General features: G+C 34.6%; 3 protein-coding genes across 3 annotated transcripts; all 3 read left to right on the top strand.

Moving 5' to 3' along the window:
- The first annotated feature begins 875 nt into the window (after positions 1-875).
- Positions 876-2,952, top strand: LOC123896371 (aspartic proteinase A2-like). The gene is made up of 9 exons (XM_045946766.1): positions 876-1,187; positions 1,272-1,332; positions 1,641-1,735; positions 1,829-1,941; positions 2,028-2,196; positions 2,297-2,336; positions 2,441-2,505; positions 2,648-2,761; positions 2,884-2,952. The coding sequence occupies exons 1-9, from the start codon at positions 876-878 to the stop codon at positions 2,950-2,952; spliced, it is 1,038 nt and encodes a 345-aa protein (XP_045802722.1).
- Positions 2,953-3,199: 247 nt separating this feature from the next.
- LOC123896370 (ribonuclease Phyb-like) lies at positions 3,200-4,122 on the top strand. Its single transcript, XM_045946765.1, has 3 exons — positions 3,200-3,355; positions 3,437-3,646; positions 3,736-4,122. The coding sequence occupies exons 1-3, from the start codon at positions 3,200-3,202 to the stop codon at positions 4,120-4,122; spliced, it is 753 nt and encodes a 250-aa protein (XP_045802721.1).
- Positions 4,123-10,337: 6,215 nt separating this feature from the next.
- On the top strand, positions 10,338-14,558 carry LOC123898928 (F-box/kelch-repeat protein At3g23880-like). The gene is made up of 2 exons (XM_045949969.1): positions 10,338-12,843; positions 12,934-14,558. Exon 1 carries the CDS (start codon positions 10,507-10,509, stop codon positions 11,770-11,772), a length of 1,266 nt encoding a protein of 421 aa, XP_045805925.1. The 5' UTR covers positions 10,338-10,506; the 3' UTR covers positions 11,773-12,843; positions 12,934-14,558.
- Positions 14,559-27,895: the final 13,337 nt, after the last annotated feature.

Below are 27,895 nucleotides of genomic sequence, written 5' to 3'. Positions count from 1 at the left end.
ATAAAAAAGATTGAATAAAATGGAAAAAAAATAAATTGAGATGGCCGGACTCGTTAATCAGTAGCCCAAAATAAAAGAAGGGGTAAAATGAGAATATTGAATTATTTGTAGGGATGAAGGGTTAAGTGTTGAGGTAGAAAAAAAAAATTCTTGACCAAATCGAACCGAAATGGACCGAACCGACCCATTTGAGAGCTCTAGTTACATTTGCCGGCTCGTGTGTTTTGGGAACCATAACCATATGTTGAAATTGAAGGTTCAAATTTCAAATGGCTTCGCTTCTTATTACCCGCGCAGAGTCCCACCCCCGTTAGCGGCTTTTTTTAGTACTTGTTAGTCACGAGAAACTCTCACTTCATTTTTCTCAAAATTCCATACTCAAATTCAATCCTCTTTGAAACTTATCAACCACCGTAACAAACTAACAATATTTCAGTTACATTCACATCCCAAACAAGGCTTAACGAGAAACCCTCACTTCATTCTTCTCAATTCCATTCTCAAATTCAATCCTCTTTCATAGTCTAATTCTTGGTAACCTCTTCTTTCTTCATCTTGTTCCTCTTTTAATTTTCAATTTCGTTCATAATGCATGAATTACTTGATTAATTTCATGCATTTTGTAGGTTTTAAATTTTAATGCATGTGAGGTTTGGGTTTATGGTTTATTTAACTATTGCTAGATAAATCGCTTAATCACCTTATGTCACATTTCTAATCCTATGTCAGATGCAAATTTGTTTGGTTCCATTTTGGAGGAGGAAATATTGATATGATTTTAGATGTGTAGAATAGATTTTGACATTTTTAGTTGTTCTCGAGTTGAATTGGAGTCAATTTGATTTTGTTTTGGAATTTTTTATGAACATGTGAAAATGGCAAAAATGTTGAATGTGGTGGTGTTATGTTTGTGTGTGTGGACACTATTGTCTTGTTTGGTTTCTAGTGTACCAAATGAAGGATTGAAGGGCGGTGAATCTTCATGTTCTTCCATTTTGGAGTCTCATCTCAAAGACATCCTTGGAGGAAATGGGGAAACCGATGTTATTGCATTGAAGAATTACATAGATCAGTTGGATACTCAGTATTATGGTGAAATTGAGATTGGAACTCCTCACAAGTTTACTGTAATTGTTTACATTGGTAGCTCTAATACTTGGCTTCCATCAGTTAAATGTTATTTCACGGTGAGTTTTTCTCTTTTTAATCCACATGATGAATATGTATCTGGTTTATGTATTTATATTCTGATTTTGGCTATGTTGGTGCAGATTGCATTCTATTTGCATGCTAAGTACAGGTCAAGCCAATCAAGTACCTACAAGTCCAATGGTATGTCTTCTTCTTATTGTCTTTTGAGGATCTGCCTTTGTTTGTTTCATTACATGCTTCTATTATTCTATATTATACGAATGATCCGAAGTTTGAGACTTATTTTGTCTTGCTTTCACCCTATAGAACTACTACATAGCATAACAGAATTTTAAAAATTATTGTGAATGCCGATAATTTTGTTTCTGACATTTTTTTATTTGGTTTAGTATAACATAATTAGTGATTTAAGAAATCATATTTGTTTAATTTATTGTGTCTTGTTAGAAGTGGTTTTTTTTAACACCAGAGTTTGTCTTGTTATTTAGGGACTTCTGCTGCAATTCAGTATGGTACTGTATCAATTTCTGGTTTCTTTAGCTATGATAATACGAAAGTTGGTGATATAGCCGTAAAGGACCAGGTAATGTTGTTTTTCATTCCATATTTGGTTTCCTTTACATGGATAATATTTTGATCAATCAATTGATATGAAAATGGGTTTTATTCCTTTTAGGAATTTATTGAAGCAACTAGTGAACCTGAATCTACATTTGTGTTGCCTAAATTTGATGGTTTACTTGGACTTGGATTTCAAGAGATGTCAATTGGAAATTCTGTCTCCATATGGTATCTATGCACATTTAAGCATACATTTATCATTTTGTTATTATTTTTTTATCTCCACGTCATTAGGACGTATTTTCCTGCCACAGGTACAATATGGTCGAACAAGGTCTTGTTAAGGATCCTGTATTTTCATTTTGGCTCAATCGTAATCCGAAAGCCGAGGAAGGAAGGGAGCTTGTTTTTGGTGGTGTCGATCCTGCTCACTTCAAGGGCGAACATACTTACGTGCCGGTGACAAGAAAAGGATATTGGCAGGTTGGGCCAGCTGTCACATGTTTGTTCATTATGCTATGCTTAAAATGCATTTTTTATAATATACTTGTATTTACTAAGTGCATTTGTATTATCTGGACAGTTTGCAATGGGAGATGTACCTGTTGATAGAAATTCCACTGGTAAATACTTGACTGTTTCTTCTATTACATGACATTGAAAGCACTTTGCTAGATACTCCATGGTTTTTATTCATTGATACTGACTTCATAATATTGTCATCCAGGACATTGTGCTAATGATTGTTCAGCAATTGTGGACTCAGGGACATCTTTGTTGGCAGTTCCAACGGTAATGAACAAATGCTTGTAGATGTAGGATGCTCTACAATTTTATTTCTGACTAGAGTTTCATGATCTGCAAAGAATGCTTTTGTCGTAGAACTTTTGACTAGCTTATTTCTATGATCTAATACACGGTTTTGCTTGTGTAGACTGTAGTTACTATGATAAATAAGACAATTGGAGCATCTGGAGTTTACAGTAAAGAATGCAGAACTGTTGTTGATCAATACGGACAAACAATTTTACAATCACTCTTGGCTGAAGTAAGTCATTTATTCTTGTCATATAGACTGGTTGATTAGATTCTTGACCATGGTGATGAGTGTTGAGTGTTTTTTCATTATTCTGAATGAATTTGCTAATGGTTTTAACTTGGTGTTTGCAGGCACAGCCACAGAAAATCTGCCCCCAAATTGGACTGTGCACATTTGATGGGACTCATGTTGTTAGGTAAGCCACAAATATTTCATTGTTAGCTTAAAGACCTTACTATATATATAGTGCTATTGAACACCGACATAGACACTATTTACCACACTAACATGTAGACATCACTAATAATTTGAAATAGTATAACTGATTGAATATAACCCACATGGTGTGGTGTCGAACCCTGGATATGCATTTAGTTTGAAGTGTTAGTACTACATAGATACTGTGATTGCTATTTTATTGAAATATATATCAATTTTTCCTTTAGTATGGGTATCGAGAGTGTGGTGCAACCAACTGATAGAGTATCATCCGGTGGTCGTCAAGATGCTACCTGTTCTGTATGTGAGATGGCTGTTGATTGGATGCAGAACCAGCTGAAGCAGAATCAAACAGCAGAGCGGATAATAAACTACGCTGAATCGGTAATTTAGTTTTAACTTTGCTATTTTGAGTTATCAAATCCTGCTTCCCCTCTTAATTATAGCTTCATGAATCTGTTGCAGCTTTGTGATACATTGCCTAACCCATTGGGACAACCATTTCCTTATCATCATTTAGTACGGGTTGACCAATGGCCATCTGGACTATGTTCGACTCATACTCATCCGTGCAAACAACCCATCCCGACTTACTTCAGTTTGCATGGTTTATGGCCATCAAACATGAGACGTGGTCCGGAGTTTTGCGTACCTAAATCGTTTGATCCTAACCAGGTATCTCAAATTTTTATGTATACTATTTTTAATCGATGCTATTGTTATCACAAGAAAGATTCTTTAAAAAAATTGAATTTTTTTTCCAGATTACTAGCTTGGTTTCCAAACTTTCGACCGCATGGCCAAGTTTATTTGTAGGAAATCAAAAGTTTTGGAGAAAGCAATGGAACAAGCATGGATCGTGCTCTGCCTTTAACCAATACCACTACTTTAAGTTGGCATCCGATATTTGGGAGGAAAACAATATTACAGCTATATTGGAAAAGAATGGGATTACACCGGGAGCTTCTTATAGAAAGGAAAGAATTAGAGATGCCATTTTATTTAGTGAGATAAGTTTTGAACCTTCTCTCATTTGTGTCAGATCATTCTTGACACAAATCAAATTATGTTTGGACCCTCTAGCACTATCCTACATTGCGTGTCCTCAACTATCTAACACTTGCAAAGGAATGATAAAATTCAGGGCATAGAACACATTTTCACCCAAGAGGTCTATTACTGAGATTCTTAGGATTTTCCCTTGTATGTCAAGTGGCTTGTCAGTTGCTCATTTCCTATTTGTCATCAAGTACATTAAAAAACCATCTGATAATATGAATTTTGCTTTATCAATTTCATTTTGAAGAGTTACTCTCTTTCTATTTGCATACTTAACATGATTGCTATTGGTTTGCATTCTATTCTAACTTGTAAGAATGATCTTTTAACTTTACTGAATGACCTTCAATTGTAACTTGGGAATTTTGATACTCTGATGAGAATATATCTCTGTTTGAACTTCTTCTTTAGTCACCCTGAGTTTGTTGGGGAATGATAGGGTATAGCCGACATTAGTTTATTTAGCTTCTGAGAATATATATCTGTTTGAACTTCTTCTTTAGTCACCCCGAAGTGGCGTGTCAATTGCGCATATCATAATCATTTTCAAGTATATAGTAGACTAAGAAACCATTTGATTATATGAATCTTGCTTTATCAAATTTATTTTAAAGGTTTACTCTCTTTCTATTTGCAAACTGATTCGCTTTGTATTTTAATTCAAATTTAAAAAAAAGATATATTGCCTTTACTGAATTGGTTCCAATTTAGAAAATTTGATACTCAGATGAGAATCATATTTTTGCTTATGCCACTATGTTTAATTTTGTGCTTGTAAACTGGTCTTAGGTTAGTGCCTTAGTGGACATGTACAAAACATTTCTTAGCAGTCCAAGAATAAGTGTTTTCTCAAAACATTGGTACCGAATCTCCCGGCCTCTGTTCGTCTTGTGCAGAGACCGGTTATTAATAATAATATATTTGGCGTTAAGAAAAAAAATGGTACCGAATCTATCACTGGTTTATTTATTGGTAGCTTAGCTTTCAGGCTGAGCTAAAAATTATATGGCCATTGTGTGTGGGAGAAAAAGGATATGTAGTCAGGCAATTTTGGTGGTCCTATGATAATAAGAAAGTATTGAAGGTTTGAGCTGCCTCCATTCATTTATTCTTTCCGATAATAAAAGCATTGTTGCCTTGCTTTCAGTCACAATCTAGTTCTGCTATACCAGAGCTGAGCATATGTAGTGAGATATGTTTTTTGCCGAGAAAAAGTTTTGGATCACTCACTCCTTTGATTATGCACTCTTAGAGACAAATTGACGGTGCATATAAGTTCACATCGTTAGTCACGTTGAGTTTGTTGGGAAATGATAAAATATATTAGAGTTTAGAGTATTGGCATAAATAGTAAGCGAACAATCTGCAATGCAATGATAGAAACTCAGTTCAAGTTTCATTTAGTGATGTATTTATGCGTCCTTCAAATATCAAACTCTTCCATTCACTAATTAGGGATGATATTTTCTTAGCCAATTACAGCCATATTCCAGTGCAATAAGATTACTGTTATGTTATCCGGCTGTCAATGGAGGTGTAATGAGAAATTGTCCCCTAAAATATATGGCCCTTGAAGGTTTTTAGTAAAAAGAAGAACTTGTATACATTCTTCAGAGTATCTAAAGCTGACCCGGTCATCTCTTAGGATGCTCCATAATTTGAAGGTTGTAGGTAGAAGATCTGATTCCTTATTGATTCCATTACTTTATGTGAAATATTGCTCCTGTCATGGTCTAATCTATTGAAGTTGTATTTCAGTTTCACGTTGTCAAGGTTCCTAAATCGTACAACATATATCTGTGTTAGAACACCCTCATCCTTAAACTAACTTTTAAAACAAAATTCAAGCTCATTTACTATGATATCAAAGTTAGATTTTTTCGGCATGCTACAAGTACAAGAATTGAAACTGAAGGTAGATATTAAAGTTGAATATGAGTCTCACATTGCTAAGTTTCCTGGATTTTGCAAGGTATATTTGTTGGCACATCTTCATCATTTGAGCTAACTTTCAAGAGTGAAATGCTAACACATTGAATATCGTAATGTGTGGCAGAAAAAGAATTGAGGTTGGATCATGATTAGGAACTAGACTAATGTATTCCATGTAATCATTTGTATCAGTATCGAATCTCTCTAATGAATGTTATTCAATGAAATTCTGTTTACAATTTCTGATCAATCTTGCAATGAACTTAGATTTTAATTATGTATGAGAGTATGAGTTAAAATCAGAACTGAATTCATTGTGCATTTGAGTGTTTCCGGTCGAGAGATTGAAACATAGAGTGTAGCATACGATCAACGCGTTTTCAAATACTCCGTTACTGGTAGCTTCCATCCAAGAGATTGGAGAAGTATCGGTAGAGGATAGGGTGGATTTATCAAGAGATTGAGATTCACTACAATGTTGATCAAGTTGTAACATTCGAGTGGTTCATTACGATACAATTGAATTGCATGTGATTACTATTGTTTAGGGAATTGTCGACGATCCAACCTCACTCTTAATCAATTGATTTCTAAACGTTTTCGTACAAACCAATCACTCAAACCAAACCCCCAAAATGTGTGTTATTTTTAGTATGTTTATAGACACGATTTCTTTGTTACAATCGCGCAATCCCTGAGGATCGATAACTTTTTATTACTCAATTGACGGATTTGTACACTTGCAAATAGTCAATCAGTATTCGATAAGTATCATATGTAAATCAAAATTGATATTGAATATCTTGCACCATATGCTAATTAAAAATATGGACCTGAAGATCCATCATTTAGACGTCTAAAGTTAAATGTGTGATTGATACTTATGAAATCATAACTTCAAAATTCAACTTTGGGAACATGGCATTATTTATATTGAGTTTTTGCTTCGCATCAAACCAACTAGTTATTATAAGTTCTCCCCTAATTTACAATTTGAACTTTGTTTATAAACATGATTCCCATATAAGCATTTTTGGATGTGTTGTGTATGTGCAATTGCTCCAATAGAATGCATTTAAACGGTTCTTAAAGAATATTGGGAAAATGTATTTGATATGAATCTCCATCTATTATAAATCATCTTGAGCCAAAAATTGGAGAATTATTTACAGCCCTGTAGGCTGATTTTCAAGTGATGAATTAATTTTCCCAATATTAGGGGGGAGAATAATCAGCTGAAAAATATGAACCAGAAGTTCAAATAAATCACTTGAAATAAATTAATGTTATTATCTCACATTGATCCTCATAGTTTGAATCAAATGTTGAAAAGATAAATCATTTACAAAATTTATGAAATCAACTATTAGCTGCTAATGCTCCAATCAAAATGGATGTCCCTGTTGGACAATCTTATATTGCAAATCAGTATTAACCACCCTGAAGTGTGGTAGATCAGTCGGTTCCAACGATAAAAATCCTCAATTAAGAAAAGGAGCTAAAAAGAAAGATGACCCAAGTGAGGATATAAAAACTTCAAAAGAGTATTTGACATAATTGAGTTTTAAGTTCCAGAAGAACTTCTCAGGTACCTGAAATTTATGATAATAAAGAGATCTTGACGAATTATGTCATGAATGGAATATGATGAAACCAAAAGGAAGTCAACGTTGATGATATTTTTATATATAATATAGCGCTATATGTGAAAAGAGTTGATGAGGATCATGAACTAAATTCTATTGAGAATTATAGACAATGATTGTCTAAATGAAAATACGCAATTGCTACGTAAAGCCACTTTGCAAAGTGAAGATTTTAGGACCAGCAGTCCATACATCTGAAGATGTAAAAGTGATGAGATACGAATTAATTTTCGTGTGAATAGAAAATCTTGAAATAAAAATATTAAAAGCTTGACTTTTTATTCAAGCATATTGGTAAAAGTTTGTCATTGAATATGAAGAGAAATATTCACCTGAAGTGAAATCAAAATCATTCTCTTACTTGATTAAGTCTTCCTTTATTAAGTTTATTAACACATGGAAAATTCAATTTATTTGAAAAATGTGTCACGATATATTTGTATGGCTCACTTGTTAGTGTGAATTATATAAAACTCCTTGAAGAATTTAATTTTCACGGGACATACATTTCAAACTATCGAAGAGATGACTTAATAAAATGAATAAGTCACTTTGGAAATGAATTTGTTATATGTGACATAAACTCCTGAAAAGTTCTTGAAATCTATTGATTAATTTTTTTTTTGAAATGAAGTATATTTGATATTAACAAATATAATTTGTTGTCACTTGATGTGAACAAAGATCATTATGTCTCAAGAAAATGATCAGTTACTTGAATTGGTCTTGAAGTACCATATTTTAGTTCCGTTGAGAACACTATTGCATTTTGCTAATTTTGTATGTATTTTATTTGTGTCAATATTAATTAACTCGAAGATATTGGAACAAAGTCAAGTATATAATTTGTATCTTAGAGATACAACAATATCATTCAATTATGTGGAAGTTTTAGCACTACATCAATGAAGTTCAAAATGTGATTTTATCGAGGTTTGTGATTCTACACATATAACAAGAAATTTGAAGAAGATCATATTGCATCAACGGTTAATTCAGAGAAAAGAATATTAATGGAGAATAATCAAATCTTTCTACAAAGTCATCATTAAGTAAAGCTTCTGATCAACTATATTGAAGATTAATGGCTCTTATTCGTCTCAGATATAATTGTCTTCATGAGGGGGAGATATAATTGTGTTCTGCACTCTTTTTCCCTTAACCATGGTTTTGTCCCATTGGGTTTTCCTGGTGAGATTTTTAATGAGGAAATTCAAACACAAATGATGTTGTACTCTTTTTCCTCCACTAGAATTAATGAGGCATACTAAAATTACTGGTAGGGCATACTATTCTCAACGGGTTTTTTCTCGTAAAGGTTTTAATGAGGCATATCCTCGACGAAGAATTACTTGGTGATCCACCAGGTTTTTTCTACTAAAGGTTTTAATGAGGCATATCCTCGATGGACATCCAACGGGAGTGTTATGAATATATTAGTGGATGTCCTGACCCATGTAATTGGCCCATTATGTTTAGAGCTGTCAAAACGGGCGGCCCGGACAATTTCGGGCCGGCTCGGTCGGGCTTCGGGTTTTGTCGGGCCGGGCTAAAAAGCCCGGATAAAAAACGGGCTACCAAAATTAGTGTCCGGGCCCGGCCCGGTACGGGTAGTCGGGCTTTCGGGCCGGCCCGGTTTATTTTTAATTTTTTTTATTACTTTTAGTGCTCAAACTCAACCATGTAAATAGCATTAATAATTCTCGCGCGCCGTAGTTTTACTCATCCCCTATCTACGAGTTTCTCGCGCGCCATATTTTTACTCATCCACTACCTATGAGTTTCTCGCGCGTCATATTTTTACTCATCCGCTACCTACGAGTTTCTCGCGCGCCCTATTTTTATTCATCCACTACGTACGAGTTTCTCGCGCGCCCTATTTTTACTCATCCACTACCTACGAGTTTCTCGCGCCCTATTTTTACGCATCCGCTACTTACGAGTTTCGCGCGCGCCCTATTTTTACTCATCCGCTACGTACGAGTTTCTCGTGCGCCCTATTTTTTTTCATCCACTACGTACGAGTTTCTTGCGCGTCCTATTTTTACTCATCCGCTACCTACGAGTTTCTTGGGTGCCCTATTTTTACTCGTCTACTACTTAAGTAACAGACGGTGTTTTATAATTTATATTACAAACTAATTTCAAATCATCCAAAACAAATTATTTATATTTTTATTTTATTTTATTTTTTTAATTTTAATTTTTTCGGGCTTGCGGGCCGCTCGCGGCCCATTCGGGCTAGCCCATATTTTTAATCGGGCTTTGTCGGGCCGGACTTTTTAGCCCGGCCCGAAAATAATTCGGGCTAGGATTTTCAATGTCCGAGCCCGGGAAAAAATCGGGCTTGGCGGGCTGGCCCATTCGGGCGAGCCCATTTTGACAACTCTAATTATGTTTACCTATATATAAATATTATGTATCACTATATTATAACCCTAATCCGGTGAATAATATACACTATTCTTTATTTATTTTCTAGAATTTAATTTATATGCACCGTCGGTGTAACGTTATTTTGCACATGCGTCCAATAATAAACCAACACATCATGTATGGTCATTAAAAATACATGATGTGTCACATTCATTAAATGATGTGGCAACGCGTCATTGGATGTACGTGTAAAAATAATTTACACCGACAGTGCACAACAATTAAACTCTATTTTCTATCTCTTCATCTATACTATTGCTCTTATTTATATCAGTTTATAACAAATCAAACTCATTCAATTAAAATAAAACTGGTAAAACTGAATCAGAACCATAATAAAATTGTTTTGTCTCGATCGATCGATCTCGTTCTCTTCTGCCACTGGTCGCAAAGTTGCAACCGAAGAAGAACAAAAGTGGTAACGGTGGTTGCAATTACAAGAAGACAGACGCGCCGTCCGATATGGCGAAATCTGCTACTCCGACGACCGGAAAGGTTAGCAAAAACATACCTGTTGATGTTTCATTCTCCATTCTATCAAAACTCTCTCCAAAATCTTTAAGGCGTTTTCAATCTGTATGTAAATCATGGTCAATGTTATTTCAAAACCTTTATTTCATGAGACTCTACGGTTATCATCATATCATTATCACACACAAAAATCATTCTGATTATGATGATGATGATGATGATGATGCATCTATCATCTTAGGGCATACTATTCTGGTTCCTGTACCTGACCCTAATGAAGAAGAATTATGGATCACCAAGTTGTCTTTCATTTCTGGAAAGAGATTCGAGAAAAGGGTAGACTTAAATTTGTCACTTCCTTTGGAAGTCCTTGGCACAGATATTTATATTTTGGGGTCTATTAGTATCAATGGAATTCTTTGTCTCACTAATATATTAGGCCCTTGGAAAAAAGTTGTATTATGGAATCCAATTACCAATGAATTGAATGTTATTCCTCCTAGCCCTGTTGAGTCCGTACCTTGTACCATGGTTTTACCTCTTATTCATGGAATTGGTTATGATCGTCTTAGGGATGACTATAAGGTGATTCGCTATGTAGAGTTTGATGACGGATGTTTCGCTCACTTGTTTGATCGTGAGTTGTCTATGGAAGAGGAATTGGCGATATCCAAGGAACCCTTGTGGGAGATATATAGTTTAAGAAGCAATTCTTGGAAGAAACTTGATGTTGACATGTCTATGGCGATGTTCCCTAAAGATGAAGAAAACACTTCCCGATTCTACATGGATGGAATGTGTCATTGGTGGGATAATGTTGAAAAAGATAGTAGTGATGAAACATATTTTGTTTCATTTGACGTGAGCCATGAGGTGTTTTTTACAACACCCATGCCCTCATACGTTGATGATACTTTTGATCTTAGATTGGTGAAGAGACAGTTGGTGATGTTAAATGGATCCATTGCTTTGATCTCGTATAGTTGGGAGACCGCTACTCTGAGCATATCAATTTTAGGTGAAATTGGTGTCAAAGAATCCTGGACTAAACTCTTCATTATTGGACCATTGCCTCATTTTGACCGTCCCATCGGAGCAGGGAAGAATGGTGACATATTTTTCAGAAAAAATGATGGAGAACTAGCTTGTTTTAATTTGGTTACCCGGACGATTAAGGAGCTTGGTGTTGAGGAAGATCTGAGTCAGATAGTAATTTATAAGGAAAGCATTGTTTCTATTAGAGGAATAAATAATTAATTTCTTCTTTGTTTGTTTTCACCCAAGAGGTCTATTACTGAGATTCTTAGGATTTTCCCTTGTATGTCAAGTGGCTTGTCAGTTGCACATTTCCTATTTGTCATCAAGTACATGCAAATTAAGAGACCATTTGATAATATGAAGTTTGCTTTATTAATTTTATTTTTTTAAGATTTACTCTCTTCCTATTTGCATACTTATGTGGTTTGCGTTTACATTGTAACTTGTAAGAATGATCTTTTGCCTTTACTGAATGACCTTCAATTGTAACTTGGAAATTTTGATACTCTGATGGGAATATATATCTCTGTTTGAACTTCTTCTTTAGTCACCCTGAGTTTGTTGGGGAATGATAGGGTAGGGCAGACATTAGTTTATTTCGCTTCTGTGTTAGCTTCCATTAAATAACGTCACTCTTTATCTTGTGCAGTAGCATGTGATGTGTTATATGTGTTTATAATGTATAATGGTATAAAGTAGTTATAATCTTTCTTAGAAAAGTTACTACTAGTCGTTGTAGGCTTGTAGAAGGTCTAACTGATAGAACTTTGCATTGAAATAACAGAAGTTCAGTTCAAGATTCATTTAATAATCTATTTCTGTTTCTCTCAAATATCAAATGCATTCATTCACTTATAAGGATGGGATTTTCCTTGGCCAATTGGGGCATAAATTCTTTAATGGAGCAGGAAGTACTGTAAATTCCATCTGAGCCAAATTAGCTTCCTTGGGTTGACTATTGGTTTAATACCAAATTAAATGGGTACATCACGATGGCTGTCAATAGAGTATGGTCTAAGATAAGTTGTCCCATAAATTTATGGCCCTTTGAAGGGTATGGCAAAACTGAGAAGTTGTGTACATTCTTCAAAGTATCATTAGTCTTTTTACTAGGGTCTTGTTTGACCTCTACATTTTGAAGAACTACCCAATGAATAAATTGAGTAGCTATGGCATCCTTAAGCTGCAAGTTTCATTCCATCCACCACTTCAATTCTAAGAAGATCGAGAGCAGAAGCAAGCAAGCATTCAATTTCCTTCTCAGTTTAGACTACACAGAGCAATATGAAGGTACCAACCTTAAGAGCACTTTCGAAATTGAACTCTTTGATTTATTGCACATAAATTATAAAGTGCTTTCAACACACATTTGTGTAACAGGTTGTGATGAATGAAGCAGCCAAGGAAATAGAAAGGGAAGCAGTAATAACTGTGAGTAAGCCCAAGGAATGGAGTTAGCTGGGCGGTGGATACTTACCATGTTGGAGGCGACATTGGACAGGTTTTTTTTTTACTTTTAGTGTCATTTTAGCTTCATTAAATCCAATCCAACCTCTTCAATCTTGTCCTTAATCTTCTTAATTTTCCTGGATATTTGTTTATGGAGCTAGTGATCGCAGACTTTTCATTAAATTATTTCAAGTCATATAGTGAGATTAAATTCTTTATTGTTGGGCCTTGTTTTCGAAGAAGATACATGTCAGATGGTAATTTATAAGGAAAGTCTTCTTTCCATTAGTGGAATAGAAAATGCAAATTACTTTTCTTGTTTTCATCCAAGAGGTTTATCAATGTGGCGTGTCAATTGCGCATATCATAATCATTATTATCAAGTATATAGCAGACTAAGAAACCATTTGATTATATGAATCTTGCTGTATCAAATTTATTTTAAAGGTTTACTCTCTTTCTAATGACTTAACCTCAGTGGACATGTACAAAACATATTTTTGTTTATGCCATTATGTTTAATTTTTGCTTGTAAACTGGTCTTAGATTAGTGCCTTAGTGGACATGTACAAAACATTTCTTAGCAGTTCAAGAATAAGTGTTTTTCTTAAAACATTGATACCGAATCTAACATGGATAAACAAAATAATTTTATTCAGTCCCGTGAATATGCATGGCCTACAAGATTTACATATCCTTAAAACTACATATAAGTTCACATCTTTAGTCATCTTGAGTTTGTCGGGAAATGATAGAGTATATCAGAGTATTAGTATATGGAAAATGCTAAACAGTGCCCCCGGGGCACTGGTTAAGGATCTCAAAATGGAAATTTTATCTTGTTATTATTATTATTATTATTATTATTGGTGTTGGCTGTGATGGATAATTTGGTTGTTAAAGTTCCACACGAAAGATGAAAATATGTTGGGGGCAGTGGGCGGGATCAATGTAGTCAGGTTCGAGATCCTACGTAGGATCGGTAGGCTGGTTGAGAATCGTAAGATCGGGATCGTAGCTCGATTTGTAAGATCCTACTCGAGGGTAAAATTGTAACTTCACATATATACATATACACATAAACACAAAAAAAAATATAATACATGAACAAAATAAACTTAATTAATTAATATTTCATAGACATCATTCCAAATGTTCATAAGTTCATAACAGAAGGTTAGAAGAAGCAACAATAGGGTTAAAAAAAACCAAAATGAAAACAGAGTGTTGAAACTTGAGAGTGAAAGAGATGAGTTCAGAAGGTTTCAGTAAGGACAGAGGTTTTAGTGAAAGAGATGGTTGAAAGTGAGAGAGGAGTGAACGAAAGTGAGAAAGGAGTGAGAACAAACATACACTAACCGCCGGCGAGGTTCACGACGGCGCCATCTAGAGCTCAGGTAAAAAAACCCTCTAGGATCGTAAGAACCTATGACCCGGTGTGAGAACCTGACTATAGACAGGTCAAAAAAGGAACCTACATGGGTTCTAAGCTCGTTTGGCCTTCACGAGCTCGTAGGATCGTAAGAACCTAAGACCCGGTGCGAGAACCTGACTACATAGGGCGGGATGGGCAATTGCTGTGGGGTTTCTGAATATGTTTAAGATCACGCGTGAAATCAGATGACACCATATCTATGGATATAGTAATTAAATTTCTGTGCTAAATGTTTAGGGTTAATGGGTTTGGCGGAAATTAATTACCTAGTTAATGGATCAATTAGTGGTAGACTTTTCAAATAAAAAAACCAATTAGTGGCAGACTCACTGTTGAGCAGAGGCCAATTGGAGGTGAAACAAAGCGTGGGAGGCCGCATAACTCAATTTTAGTATTAATTTATGGCTTAGTGCAGTGCAGATGACAAATAATTACTAACCAGCAAGATCAAACAAAATAATAACAAAGGATATGAAGTTGAATAAAATGTACACAATGAGACACATATCTCCAAAATGATCTACTTTGGTCTTCTTTATTTATCAACTATGTACTTCACTCTCAAGTATAATAGAAAGTTATGTATTCGACTAATGATAGTATCATTAGTTGAATACAGAAGCTAGCACAGAAGCTAAATAAACTAAGGGCCATGCTAATTCCTATTAATAATAATAAGCGTAAAAAACACCTCAATTTTAACATAAAAAATCCTCAATATGAGAGTAAAAATCACGAGTAGTTCACATCAAATAAATAACTCCAATTTTTTTTTAATGGCTAAATAACTCCACTATAATCAAATAGAGTATACCCAATATCTTCATACTTTCTCTAAGGAAATGACAAATCATATAATAATCATCAACTATGGTGAAACTAACAATAGAGCAAACAACCTCACACACAAGTGAGTATTTTAAACTAACACAAAGAAGACAAAACTACTCAAAAAAGTTATCTAAGTAACTAACATAGTGACTGAAATAACATACTCAAAATTATCTTTTATTTTTATACAGTTGATCATAGTTTGGCCATGTCAGCATGATATACATTCACAGTTTTCCTATTCTAATATAAATAAATATCCTCCTCCTCGGTGCTTAGACTCATTCAAACATACATTGTATTGAAAATGGCCAAACCATACTCTTTGCTCTGTATTCTCTCTGCCTCACTCTATTATTACTTCTTCACATGCTTAGCTAGAAGTACTAAAAACATCACCACAGATGAATTTGCACTTCTTTCATTCAAATCATCTATTACCTTAGACCCTTATCATATGCTTAGTAATTGGTCAATTTCCTCTTCTTCTACTTCTTTCTCATCATGCAATTGGCTTGGTGTCACTTGTGATGAGCATCATGGAAGAGTAAAGGCATTGAATCTTGGTAACATGGGCCTTAAAGGTACCATTTCTCCTCAATTGGGAAATCTTTCTTTCCTTGTTGTTCTTGATCTAAATGGCAATAGTTTCCATGGTGAGTTACCACATGAGTTACTTCACTTGAAGAGATTGAAATTGTTGAATTTGAGCAACAATGGTTTTGTTGAAAGGGAAGATGGATGGTTGAAGGGAAAAGAGGAAGATGAAGAATAGGGAGGAAAGTAATAGCACAAATGCCTTTGAGAAAATGTTTCAAAAATTATATTCTACCCTTGACAAACCAAACAAAGGAAGACCAGAAAGCTACTTTGTTCAGAATATACCAAGCACATTAAAAAAAGGTCATATAAAAGGACTCCCACTTCTCTTTTGACTATGATTTTAACACCCGATTTCGGAATAACTTTGCATTTGTTCTCCCTTGCCTAAAATTTTCAACCAAACTGTTATGATTCTTACCTCTTCATCTTTGGGCTAGTGCCGACTGTCACAGTCAGCTTTAGTTGACCGATTCTTGGCCTTATCACAATCAGCTCAACAGGCTTACCTTCATTGTTCCATAATGCTTCAGTGAGCTGAAAATATCACAAATTATTATCATGTTACTTTACAAAAATGTCAGATCGAAAGTCCAAAGACATACATCGCAAGTAGAAAGATGATGTTGAAAGGAAAATAAGAAAATAGAAGAGGCATATGGCGAAAACCGTGTGTCATAGAGCATCACGGACATTCTATTATATAATATTAGGAGCATTAATTACAAAGGAATATATGCTATGGAATATGCTATGCTAAGAATACTCTAGAATATATTTACATTAATATTAAATATCAACAGATGAAGTAAGTTTCCTCTATCCTCTGAATTTGGGTTTTCCAGGTCGAGGTGAGTCCCCCACCTCACCAAGAAAAAGAAAACAAGATAGAAGTGCACCATCAATGGTAACGGAACTCCCTCTCCTTAAAATTAATAGCAAATGGTATATGTCAATTATTATGCGTTACATTGCACACAAAGCATTTTGAATGGATTCTCTTCCTGTTATGTTCTAGTCAGTTTTTCAATTAAAGTAAATAGCCAACTCGTAGATGGGGAAACTAAACTAAAACCTAACATTTGAATATCAATTTTATGACATAATCATGGGGTTAAATATCAAGGTGGTCACTAAACCGAGAGCCAAATATCAATTCATTCATTATTGTTATCGGGGTCTCAAACGCACTGCTTTAGTAGTAGCCAGTAATGACATGGACGTTAATTGTAACTGTTCACTTGACGGGAATTTTTTGACTTTGACAAGTATTCTTAATTTCTTTGACAGGCAATGACCCAACATTAGGTGGCACCGGACTAGATAAAACATATAATTTACCATTTATATAAGTAACAATGAAATATAAAACCCTATAAACCACACCCCCGTTCTTCATATATAGCACCCATATATGTTTAAACCGGAGATCATTTCTGTTACGTCTAACTCCATCTTTATATCTTTCAATGATTATTGCAGTTCTGTATTGATGGCACTTGCCATTTGGTATGAATATACAGACTCTACTACAAAGGGTATGGTGATGGCATGTAATTATGTAGTGTAACATAATGAGGTAAAACATGTTCAGCTTAATTAATGAGGAAGGTTTTGCTTGTGAAAGGAATAGAGAGAAAACTTCATGTCATTAATTGAAGGTCACACGAAGTAGAAGTTAGTTTTGATAGTGCTTCACACCCAGATGTCTCATATCAGACGAGGATACTATCATAAGCATCTCACACCTTAGACGAGTTTTGAGACACACAGTCTAACAGACTATTGCATACAACCAAACAACCATATTTATAGGCTACAAAAAAGACAACTATACCATCACTTATACTAAATGTTGTCCTCTTAATAATTTCTTTTGCAAGCTGTGGTCTGCTATCCGGACAACTTTTCTCTCAAATTAATACTGAGACCAACTGCTAGTGTTTATATACTCTCAAATGTTTTAGATAGGACGTCCATATGAAAGGATGCTTTGCCTGTTATGGTAAGATGAGGGAGTGTTACAATTGCATTTTGATTTACAGAAGTGTACAAAAGTGTGTTCTACAATATACTGATTTCTATGGTTCACAACATAAAAAATGGTTGATGGAGTGGAGTTATATTTTTCAATTAGGAAAGATAATAGAAAAGTTTTAGAATGGGAAAACTTCCCCACAATCACCCCCTCCAAAATTCATGTTAATAAGTTAAACCAGTTTCTCCAAAAAGTTGGGAATTCCATTTATCTCGCATCATTTTCAACCACCTTGAGTTCTCTCACATGCCCTCTGCATATCTACACCCGAGACTTGATTTTCGTTTCTTTAATTCAACCACCTTGAGTTCTCTCACTTGTAAAATTCTTACATCAGTAAAGGCCGATTTATCAACAAAAAAAAAATTTCATACTGTACTAGTGTACTCCGTTCTTATTATTCAGTTCTTGTCACAAATTCATCAAACAAAGGCATGACAAATGCTAGGTCAACGGAACCAAGGAGGAGCAGATGCAATACCTCAAGGGGGCCCCCTACTGAATTTCCATCACATCTAGTAATAACATCATCACAACATAGACCAGCACTACAGGCAGGAGATTTTATTATCTGTTTGACATTGAAAAACTTATGTGAGTAACCACGAAAAATAAGATATTGTAATTGAGCAATTTGTTGAGTCTCAAATTTAAAAGCAAACTATCCTCCAAATCCATGCTTGGGGGTAACAGTTTAACAAAAAAGCATACTGAATACTTCATTCGGCTTCCAAAGTCTTACTCCTGTAGTCTAGTTCTTCAAATAGAACTTCTGGTTAGTAGAAGAACCACAACATAAACCCCTTTTAACAGGTCTCTTTCTTTGTCCATTTAAGTGTAAGCTTATTTCTAGAATAAAAGGCAGAGGCACTCACCCCAAAAATATAACTTCGACATAATGCAAACCAAGAATGTCATCCAGTCCATGGCTTACCAATATCTACGTTACTACGAATCAAGCAACACATACACCTGTCCACTTGGTCTAAGAACCTTGCAATTAACTTTTTTGTCTATATGTTATCAACTCAGACAGAACGAAACGATTACTCAGGGAGTGCTCACAATTTATATTATAGCTTATGACCACTTCCGACAGACTCCATTCTCTACCAACCAACTCCCAATTTCAAGTGTAAAGATTTTAAAAAGAGGACTCCACCTAGACCTCGAAAGGAGATATGAGCTGGATCGACCATGAATAAAGCAATTCATTAGGCAAAAATAGCAGAAACGGTACCAAATAGCAGATATGAGCTATAATACAAGTAGCTAGACAGCGATAATACTTGGCAAAGTGAGTATAGCTACTTGAAAGAAACTTAGTTGGCAGACCGTGCATTAGCTAGTGTCTATAATGAAAATGCAGAGTAGTATTGGCAATAACAATATTTGGCACTTAGGACTTAATCAATGTATGTAATCCTAACCCCCAAATACAAAATCAATTTGGATGTCACATGATCCAAACCCTAGACACTATGAAGAACCAACATACAAAAATAAATGCAACACACAGCGAATTATAATTCGTTCCAATCCTATATAAAACTGCCCAATTATATTTAAAAAAAAAACTGCCCGATTATATGTTTATATAAGAAGAAAAAAAACGTATGGACTAATGGAAGCAAATAGTCACTATAATGATTGAATATATCTAATCAAAAGGAAATAAAATAGTCATTAAATCATCATAATTTACTAAACAATTGTTTAAACAATCATCATATTTTGTTTAAATTCTATATATGCCTCAAAAGCACCGATGAACTAAAAATAGGTGAGGAAGTATATCCCATTGGCCACCCGGGGTACTTGGACTTTTCTTTTCCAGTAGGACACATTTCCTTTCCATGCCGAGAGTATGATGAGTTGAGTAAGTCTCTAAGTAATGATTTGGTGAAATCGGACTCATTAAAATCTAGAGCAGAAAGCGAAGATGATTTAAGTGTCAGATTCATATGTCATGTTGATGATTTGAGTTGTTTTTATGGCTTATTGGGATCCACATGCTTTGTTATGGTCAATAATGTCCATGGTGATGGTAGAGATGGATCAAGGGGAATGCATTTCTTTAATAACCGTGGAGAGATTATTGGGATGTATTTTTTATTGGCTTACGATCAATGTTATGGGATTCATGCCAAAACACTCTCCTATATGATGAGCGGGTTAGTTTTTCTATTTTCCTTTCTCGTTTAATTTTGACATCTTTTCCACTTCCGGTAATAATATATGCCAAAACACTCTCCTATATGATGAGCGGGTTAGTTTTTCTATTTTCCTTTCTCGTTTAATTTTGGCATCTTTTCCACTTCCGGTAATAATATATGTATTTGTTTCTTGTCCTTAATAGCATTGAGATTTAAAGGATCATTCATCGCTGTAATGCTCCAATGAGCCCAATGCACTCAAACACTACTACACCCAACCAAACAAAACATAATAACATTATAAATAAAAACCATATGGACTCCAATGACATGGAAAAAGCTGCTCAGTGTTCACACACATTTCTTTTTTGAATTGACTTAAACAAACTACTTGTAAAAAATTTAACAGCCTCTTGTTACCCCATTTCAACTTTTATTTGCAGGAGAAAGCAATGCAGAATAGATAGTCAATAAGTTAATAAGATACTGAAAATAAAAAAATACAAACCGCTCTTTGTGATTTGCAAAAAATGATAAGATATTGTTGGTCTTGGTAGTAGGGACAATCCAATGGCAATGGCGTAATTTTGATGTAGATTATTTTGTTATTAACATTGATGTAAACAATAGTATTTTGATGTAACGAACTTTGATGTAATGACATAATCTATGATGTATTTTGATGTAAAATTACTATGATGTATTTTGATAGTATGGACTTTGATGTTATGGACATAATATATGGTTGGTGTCAATATAATGATGTTATAACATATTATGAATGTGCAAAAAACATGTTTGGAACTCAATTGTGTCGAGGTGGTACTGCAAATCAAATCACAAACATTCTGGTTTATACATAGTTTGCTTCGGTTTTAATAAACCGAAATAATGTGTGCACAAAATTTGTTGTGGTTTATGCGAACCGAAGTAGAGTTTTTACATATTTTGTGGTCGAGATTGCACTGACACTTTTTCCGTGGTTGCAATTAATCGGATTGTAATATAAATACATATATGCATACTCAGGTAATATATGTTATATTCACAGTTTTAGAAAATGAATTCTTCAAATCGTTTTGTTACTAATAGTTTAGTAAAATCTCATCCATTTTCTATCTTGTTTCGCGGTAAAAACGAGCAGTTCTGTGTTGAATTGAAGAACACTTTAATAAATCTTCGTTCACCCAAACATCAAATCGAAGTCATGTATTACTTCAAATACGCCACACAAATCAAAATAACTAAAATTGCATATTATGACTTTATATTGTTGTCGTATTTTCATTTCTACGTGGCGTGTTGGTGTCTTAATATATTATGTAATTTTCATTTTAAGATTTTATGTTGTGATTTTCATTTAGTGAATGTTTTAAAATCATCGTTGAAATTAATAAAAGTCGTAACTTTTCTTGTATTTAAAATGATCACCTATCGCGCTAACACTCACCTACGACGTTAACGCTCACCTACTGCATTAACACTCACCTACTGCATTTAAGCTTACCTACCGCAATAGTTGTTTCACCAAACCTCATGCTTAAATTTATGTGGGTTGTTTGCTTCAACACACTACACATTAAAAATGGATGTTTCATTCACACAACGCATGAGATCTCACCTTGCAGCAGTTTATTACAACAACGGAAGACCAAATTTGTTTCGGATTAACGATGGTGAAACATTCGATGGTCTGAAACAACAGCTGGAGCAACTGAATTGTACTGTCGACAACCGGAATGACAACAGAACGGTCTCAAATCTCACGTATCGAAAGCCTTCAATTGATTCTGAATGACACGTTAGTTTCACCTACATGAAGCTTCAAAACAACAATGATGTTGAAAATATGATTTCAATTTTTGAGCAACATAACACGATAAACATTATCGAGTTAGATGCGACACTCACAAGATTTGTTGAAGTCATCCTTGCTAGTTTGGTTAGACCGAAAGATCCAAACTATGTTCCCATGTGATGTGTTAGATGTTTTATTTTCATGTCATGATTAGTTTTCATTTAATGTGTTTAGTTTGTCTTAGTTTTCAATTAAGTGTGTTGCTAATGTTTCATTTAATATTTGTAGTGTTGTTACCCCATTTCAACTTTTATCTGCAGGAGAAAGCAATGCAGAATAGATAGTCAATAAGTTGATAAGATACTGAAAATAAAAAAATACAAACTGCTCTTTGTGATTTGCAAAAATTTATCGAAGCCGGTAAACAGATAAAAATACACTCTTACCTTTTCTCTCCAAAGCTAGTCGCTCTTCTCTCTCGCATGTAACTCTCGCGTAACAAACACATCATAACTAAATCGATAATTTAGGTACAAACTTACTACAATCATCTGCTTTACTCTCGGTCTCTCAATAGATAAATTTGCGATTGTTTTTCACAAATCAGTCATGACCGGGGGCGGTTTTATGGCCCGGTGATTCTGGGCACTTGCTTGGGTTTGACCCAAAACGGTTTTTTTTTATTTGGAAAAAAAGAAAAAGCTGGAAGAAAAAAAAAGGGAAATAGGGCAAAGTGAATAAAAATTGAAACTTGAAAGACTCTTTCTCTGCTCTCGCGACTCACTCACTCACCACCCCACGGAAAAAGCTTCGACCACCAGTTCACCACCGCCACCTTTCTCTCTCTCTGCTCGGAAAAGCCCCTTCACAAAGAGTACGCAAATTTTAGAGTATTTTTAATTTATGGGTTGGTTGTTGTTCACCTCACCCTAAGTCTTATTTGAAATTGATTCAAATTTAGGATTTCTGATGTTCTGTTCTTCACTTCTTCTGTTTTTGATGTTTTGTTGTTAGTTTTAATTTGGGGGTTTGGTTGTTGTTTTGTTCTTATCTTGATGTTTTGTGTTACTTGTAAGTTAGAAAATTTGAAGCTTAAATACGATATTGAGTTAGAAAATTTGAAGAAATTTGGTTGTTAATATACTATTATATAGCCGTTAGTTATTTTTGTTTGATGTTGTAAAGTAGAAATTTGTACAATGGTCCTAACCCAAATGTTGTTCAATTTACGGCTTCATGGAGCATGCCATCAGTGGCTATCATTCCATATTTTGAAGAATTTGCATTAGATTATCCCGATTTTCTGTTTCTCTAATTTAACACATTGTCATTAGTCTCTTCACTCTAAGTATAAAAAACTAAACAAGACCGTTTATTTCCTTCTGCTTCTCAAATTAATTCAATAGGATTGAAAGTTGAGGTTTTGGCTTACTTACAGCTGTTTTTATGCTAATAGAGTCTAACGTGGGTTTTTGCTCTTATGTTTTGGGTTGAAACACTGTTGGCATTTGATTAATGTATGATGTTTTTCTGGTTTCAGGAAAAACTTTACTAGTGGATTTGGAGACAACAAGAGGATGGATCAAGAGTTACAATAGTTGATACACTTAACTACATTCAGGTTGGTTTTACTGTTCTTTGTTTCACATGTAATCAAGTATAGTTTGTAGTTTCATACATGCTTCTGCTGGTTGGGAATTGCTAAGTGAGGACTGCGTTTGGTAAGACAATCAAACCTGCACGTTTGGGTAACATTTGGTATGCAAACAGAACTGCCTATATTGTTGTCTTCACGCTAAAATTTGCGGTTAAAATTTTGCCCAAACCATCTAATATTCCCGTCTCTAATTTATTTAGCCCTAATTATGCACAAACTGATAATCCTTTTCTTTCGTATATAGAGTGACGTACGTTTTGTCTAGATTTTTAATTTTTGTGTAAATATTATTATTGTATTGCTAATTGTTTAGTCCGAAAAATGATGTTTATTTGAATTTCGGGGATATATCAATAAATTTGTGTAGTTACTACTTGTCTTCGTGAGCTTGAAGAGAGAAATGGAGGAGGGGCCGGATCAATTCAATTTTCCACTAGTTGAGGGGAAACTTTCGGAGGAGCAACTAGAGCAATTCTACGGGGTAATGAAAGATGTAGTGGTAAATGTAGAGATTCATGTAAAATATCCCGATACTAATCATTCTATTTATGATTGTGAAGGGGCAGGGGTCTTTATATCACCAAAAGGATATGTTTTAACTTTGTTAGGTGTGCTCCTTGATCCAGAGGGACGCATATCAAGAAAAATACGAGTGATAACCAATCAGGGGGACACATATCGAGTGGAGGTTATGTTGGCTCGTGAAGATTTAGGGCTTGCTGTGCTCAGTCTATCAGACTCAAAAGCACCACCTACAAATGGATTTCCATATGCCTCAATTTGCACCGATGAACTAAAATAGGTGAGGAAGTATATCCCATTGGCCACCCGGGGTACTTGGACTTTTCTTTTTCAGTAGGACACATTTCCTTTCCATGGCGAGAGTATGATGAGTTGAGTAAGTCTCTGAGTAATGATTTGGTGAAATCGGACTCATTAAAATCTAGAGCAGAAAGCGAAGATGATTTAAGTGTCAGATTCATATGCCATGTTGATGATTTGAGTTGTTTTTATGGCTTATTGGGATCCACATGCTTTGTTATGGTCAATAATGTCCATGGTGATGGTAGAGATGGATCAAGGGGAATGCCTTTCTTTAATAACCGTGGAGAGATTATTAGGATGTATTTTTTATTGGCTTACGATCAATGTTATGGGATTCATGCCAAAACACTCTCCTATATGATGAGCGGGTTAGTTTTTCTATTTTCCTTTCTTGTTTAATTTTGGCATATTTTCCACTTCCGGTAATAATATATGTATTTGTTTCTTGTCCTTAATAGCATTGAGATTTAAAGGATCATTCATCGCTGTAATGCTCCAATGAGCCCAATGCAATCAAACACTACTACACCCAACCAAACAAAACATAATAACATTATAAATAAAAACCATATGGACTCCAATGACATGGAAAAAGCTGCTCAGTGTTCACACACATTTCTTTTTTGAATTGACTTAAACAAACTACTTGTAAAAAATTTAACAGCCTCTTGTTACCCCATTTCAACTTTTATTTGCAGGAGAAAGCAATGCAAAATAGATAGTCAATAAGTTGATAAGATACTGAAAATAAAAAAATACAAACCGCTCTTTGTGATTTGCAAAAAATGATAAGATATTGTTGGTCTTGGTAGTAGGGACAATCCAATGACAATAGCGTAATTTTGATGTAGATTATTTTGTTATTAACATTGATGTAAACAATAGTATTTTGATGTAACGAACTTTGATGTAATGACATAATCTATGATGTATTTTGATGTAAAATTACTATGATGTATTTTGATAGTATGGACTTTGATGTTATGGACATAATATATGGTTGGTGTCAATATAATGATGTTATAACATATTATGAATGTGCAAAAAACATGTTTGGAACTCAATTGTGTCGAGGTGGTACTGCAAATCAAATCACAAACATTCTGGTTTATACATAGTTTGCTTCGGTTTTAATAAACCGAAATAATGTGTGCACAAAATTTGTTGTGGTTTATGCGAACCGAAGTAGAGTTTTTACATACTTTGTGGTCGAGATTGCACTGACACTTTTTCCGTGGTTGCAATTAATCGGATTGTAATATAAATACATATATGCATACTCAGGTAATATATGTTATATTCACAGTTTTAGAAAATGAATTCTTCAAATCGTTTTGTTACTAATAGTTTAGTAAAATCTCATCCATTTTCTATCTTGTTTCGCGGTAAAAACGAGCAGTTCTGTGTTGAATTGAAGAACACTTTAATAAATCTTCGTTCACCCAAACATCAAATCGAAGTCATGTATTACTTCAAATACGCCACACAAATCAAAATAGCTAAAATTGCATATTATGACTTTATATTGTTGTCGTATTTTCATTTCTACGTGGCGTGTTGGTGTCTTAATATATTATGTAATTTTCATTTTAAGATTTTATGTTGTGATTTTCATTTAGTGTATGTTTTAAAATCATCGTTGAAATTAATAAAAGTCGTAACTTTTCTTGTATTTAAAATGATCACCTATCGCGTTAACACTCACCTACGACGTTAACGCTCACCTACTGCATTAACACCCACCTACTGCATTTAAGCTTACCTACCGCAATAGTTGTTTCACCGAACCTCATGCTTAAATTTATGTGGGTTGTTTGCTTCAACACACTACACATTAAAAATGGATGTTTCATTCACACAACGCATGAGATCTCACCTTGCAGCAATTTATTACAACAACGGAAGACCAAATTTGTTTCGGATTAACGATGGTGAAACATTCGATGGTCTGAAACAACAGCTGGGGCAACTGAATTGTACTGTCGACAACCGGAATGACAACAGAACGGTCTCAAATCTCACGTATCGAAAGCCTTCAATTGATTCTGAATGACCCGTTAGTTTCACCTACATGAAGCTTCAAAACAAAATTGATGTTGAAAATATGATTTCAATTTTTGAGCAACATAACACGATAAACATTATCGAGTTAGATGCGACACTCGCAAGATCTGTTGAAGTCATCCTTGCTAGTTTGGTTGGACCGAAAGATCCAAACTATGTTCCGATGTGATGTGTTAGATGTTTTATTTTCATGTCATGATTAGTTTTCATTTAATGTGTTTAGTTTGTCTTAGTTTTCAATTAAGTGTGTTGCTAATGTTTCATTTAATATTTGTAGTGTTGTTACCCCATTTCAACTTTTATCTGCAGGAGAAAGCAATGCAGAATAGATAGTCAATAAGTTGATAAGATACTGAAAATAAAAAAATACAAACTGCTCTTTGTGATTTGCAAAAATTTATCGAAGCCGGTAAACAGATAAAAATACACTCTTACCTTTTCTCTCCAAAGCTAGTCGCTCTTCTCTCTCGCATGTAACTCTCGCGTAACAAACACACCATAACTAAATCGATAATTTAGGTACAAACTTACTACAATCATCTGCTTTACTCTCGGTCTCTCAATAGATAAATTTGCGGATGTTTTTCACAAATCAGTCATGACCGGGGGCGGTTTTATGGCCTAGTGTTTCTGGGCACTTGCCTGAGTTTGGCCCAAAATGGTTTTTTTTATATTTGGAAAAAAAGAAAAAGCTGGAAGAAAGAAAAAAAAAAGGGAAATAGGGCAAAGTGAATAAAAATTGAAACTTGAAAGACTCTTTCTCTGCTCTCGCGACTAACTCAGAAGCCTTCAACCACCAGTCCACTACACCTCAGTGCCTCACCACCCCACGGAAAAAGATTCGACCACCAGTTCACCACCGCCACCTTTCTCTCTCTCTGCTCGGAAAAGCCCCTTCACAAAGAGTACGCAAATTTTAGAGTATTTTTAATTTATGGGTTGGTTGTTGTTCACCTCACCCTAAGTCTTATTTGAAATTGATTTAAATTTAGGATTTCTGATGTTCTGTTCTTCACTTCTTCTGTTTTTGATGTTTTGTTGTTAGTTTTAATTTGGGGGTTTGGTTGTTGTTTTGTTCTTATCCTGATGTTTTGTGTTACTTGTAAGTTAGAAAATTTGAAGCTTAAATACGATATTGAGTTAGAAAATTTGAAGAAATTTGGTTGTTAATATACTATTATATAGCCGTTAGTTATTTTTGTTTGATGTTGTAAAGTAGAAATTGGTACAATGGTCCTAACCCAAATGTTGTTCACTTTACGGCTTCATGGAGCATGCCATCAGTGACTATCATTCCATATTTTGAAGAATTTGCATTAGATTATCCTGATTTTCTGTTTCTCTAATTTAACACATTGTCATTAGTCTCTTCACTCTAAGTATAAAAAACTAAACAAGACCGTTTATTTCCTTCTGCTTCTCAAATTAATTCAATAGGATTGAAAGTTGAGGTTTTAGCTTACTTACGGCTGTTTTTATGCTAATAGAG

This window comes from Trifolium pratense, linkage group LG7 (assembly GCF_020283565.1).
Source record: "Trifolium pratense cultivar HEN17-A07 linkage group LG7, ARS_RC_1.1, whole genome shotgun sequence".
NCBI classification, from domain to species: domain Eukaryota; kingdom Viridiplantae; phylum Streptophyta; class Magnoliopsida; order Fabales; family Fabaceae; genus Trifolium; species Trifolium pratense.
This window is presented reverse-complemented; position numbering and strand designations above follow the sequence as displayed.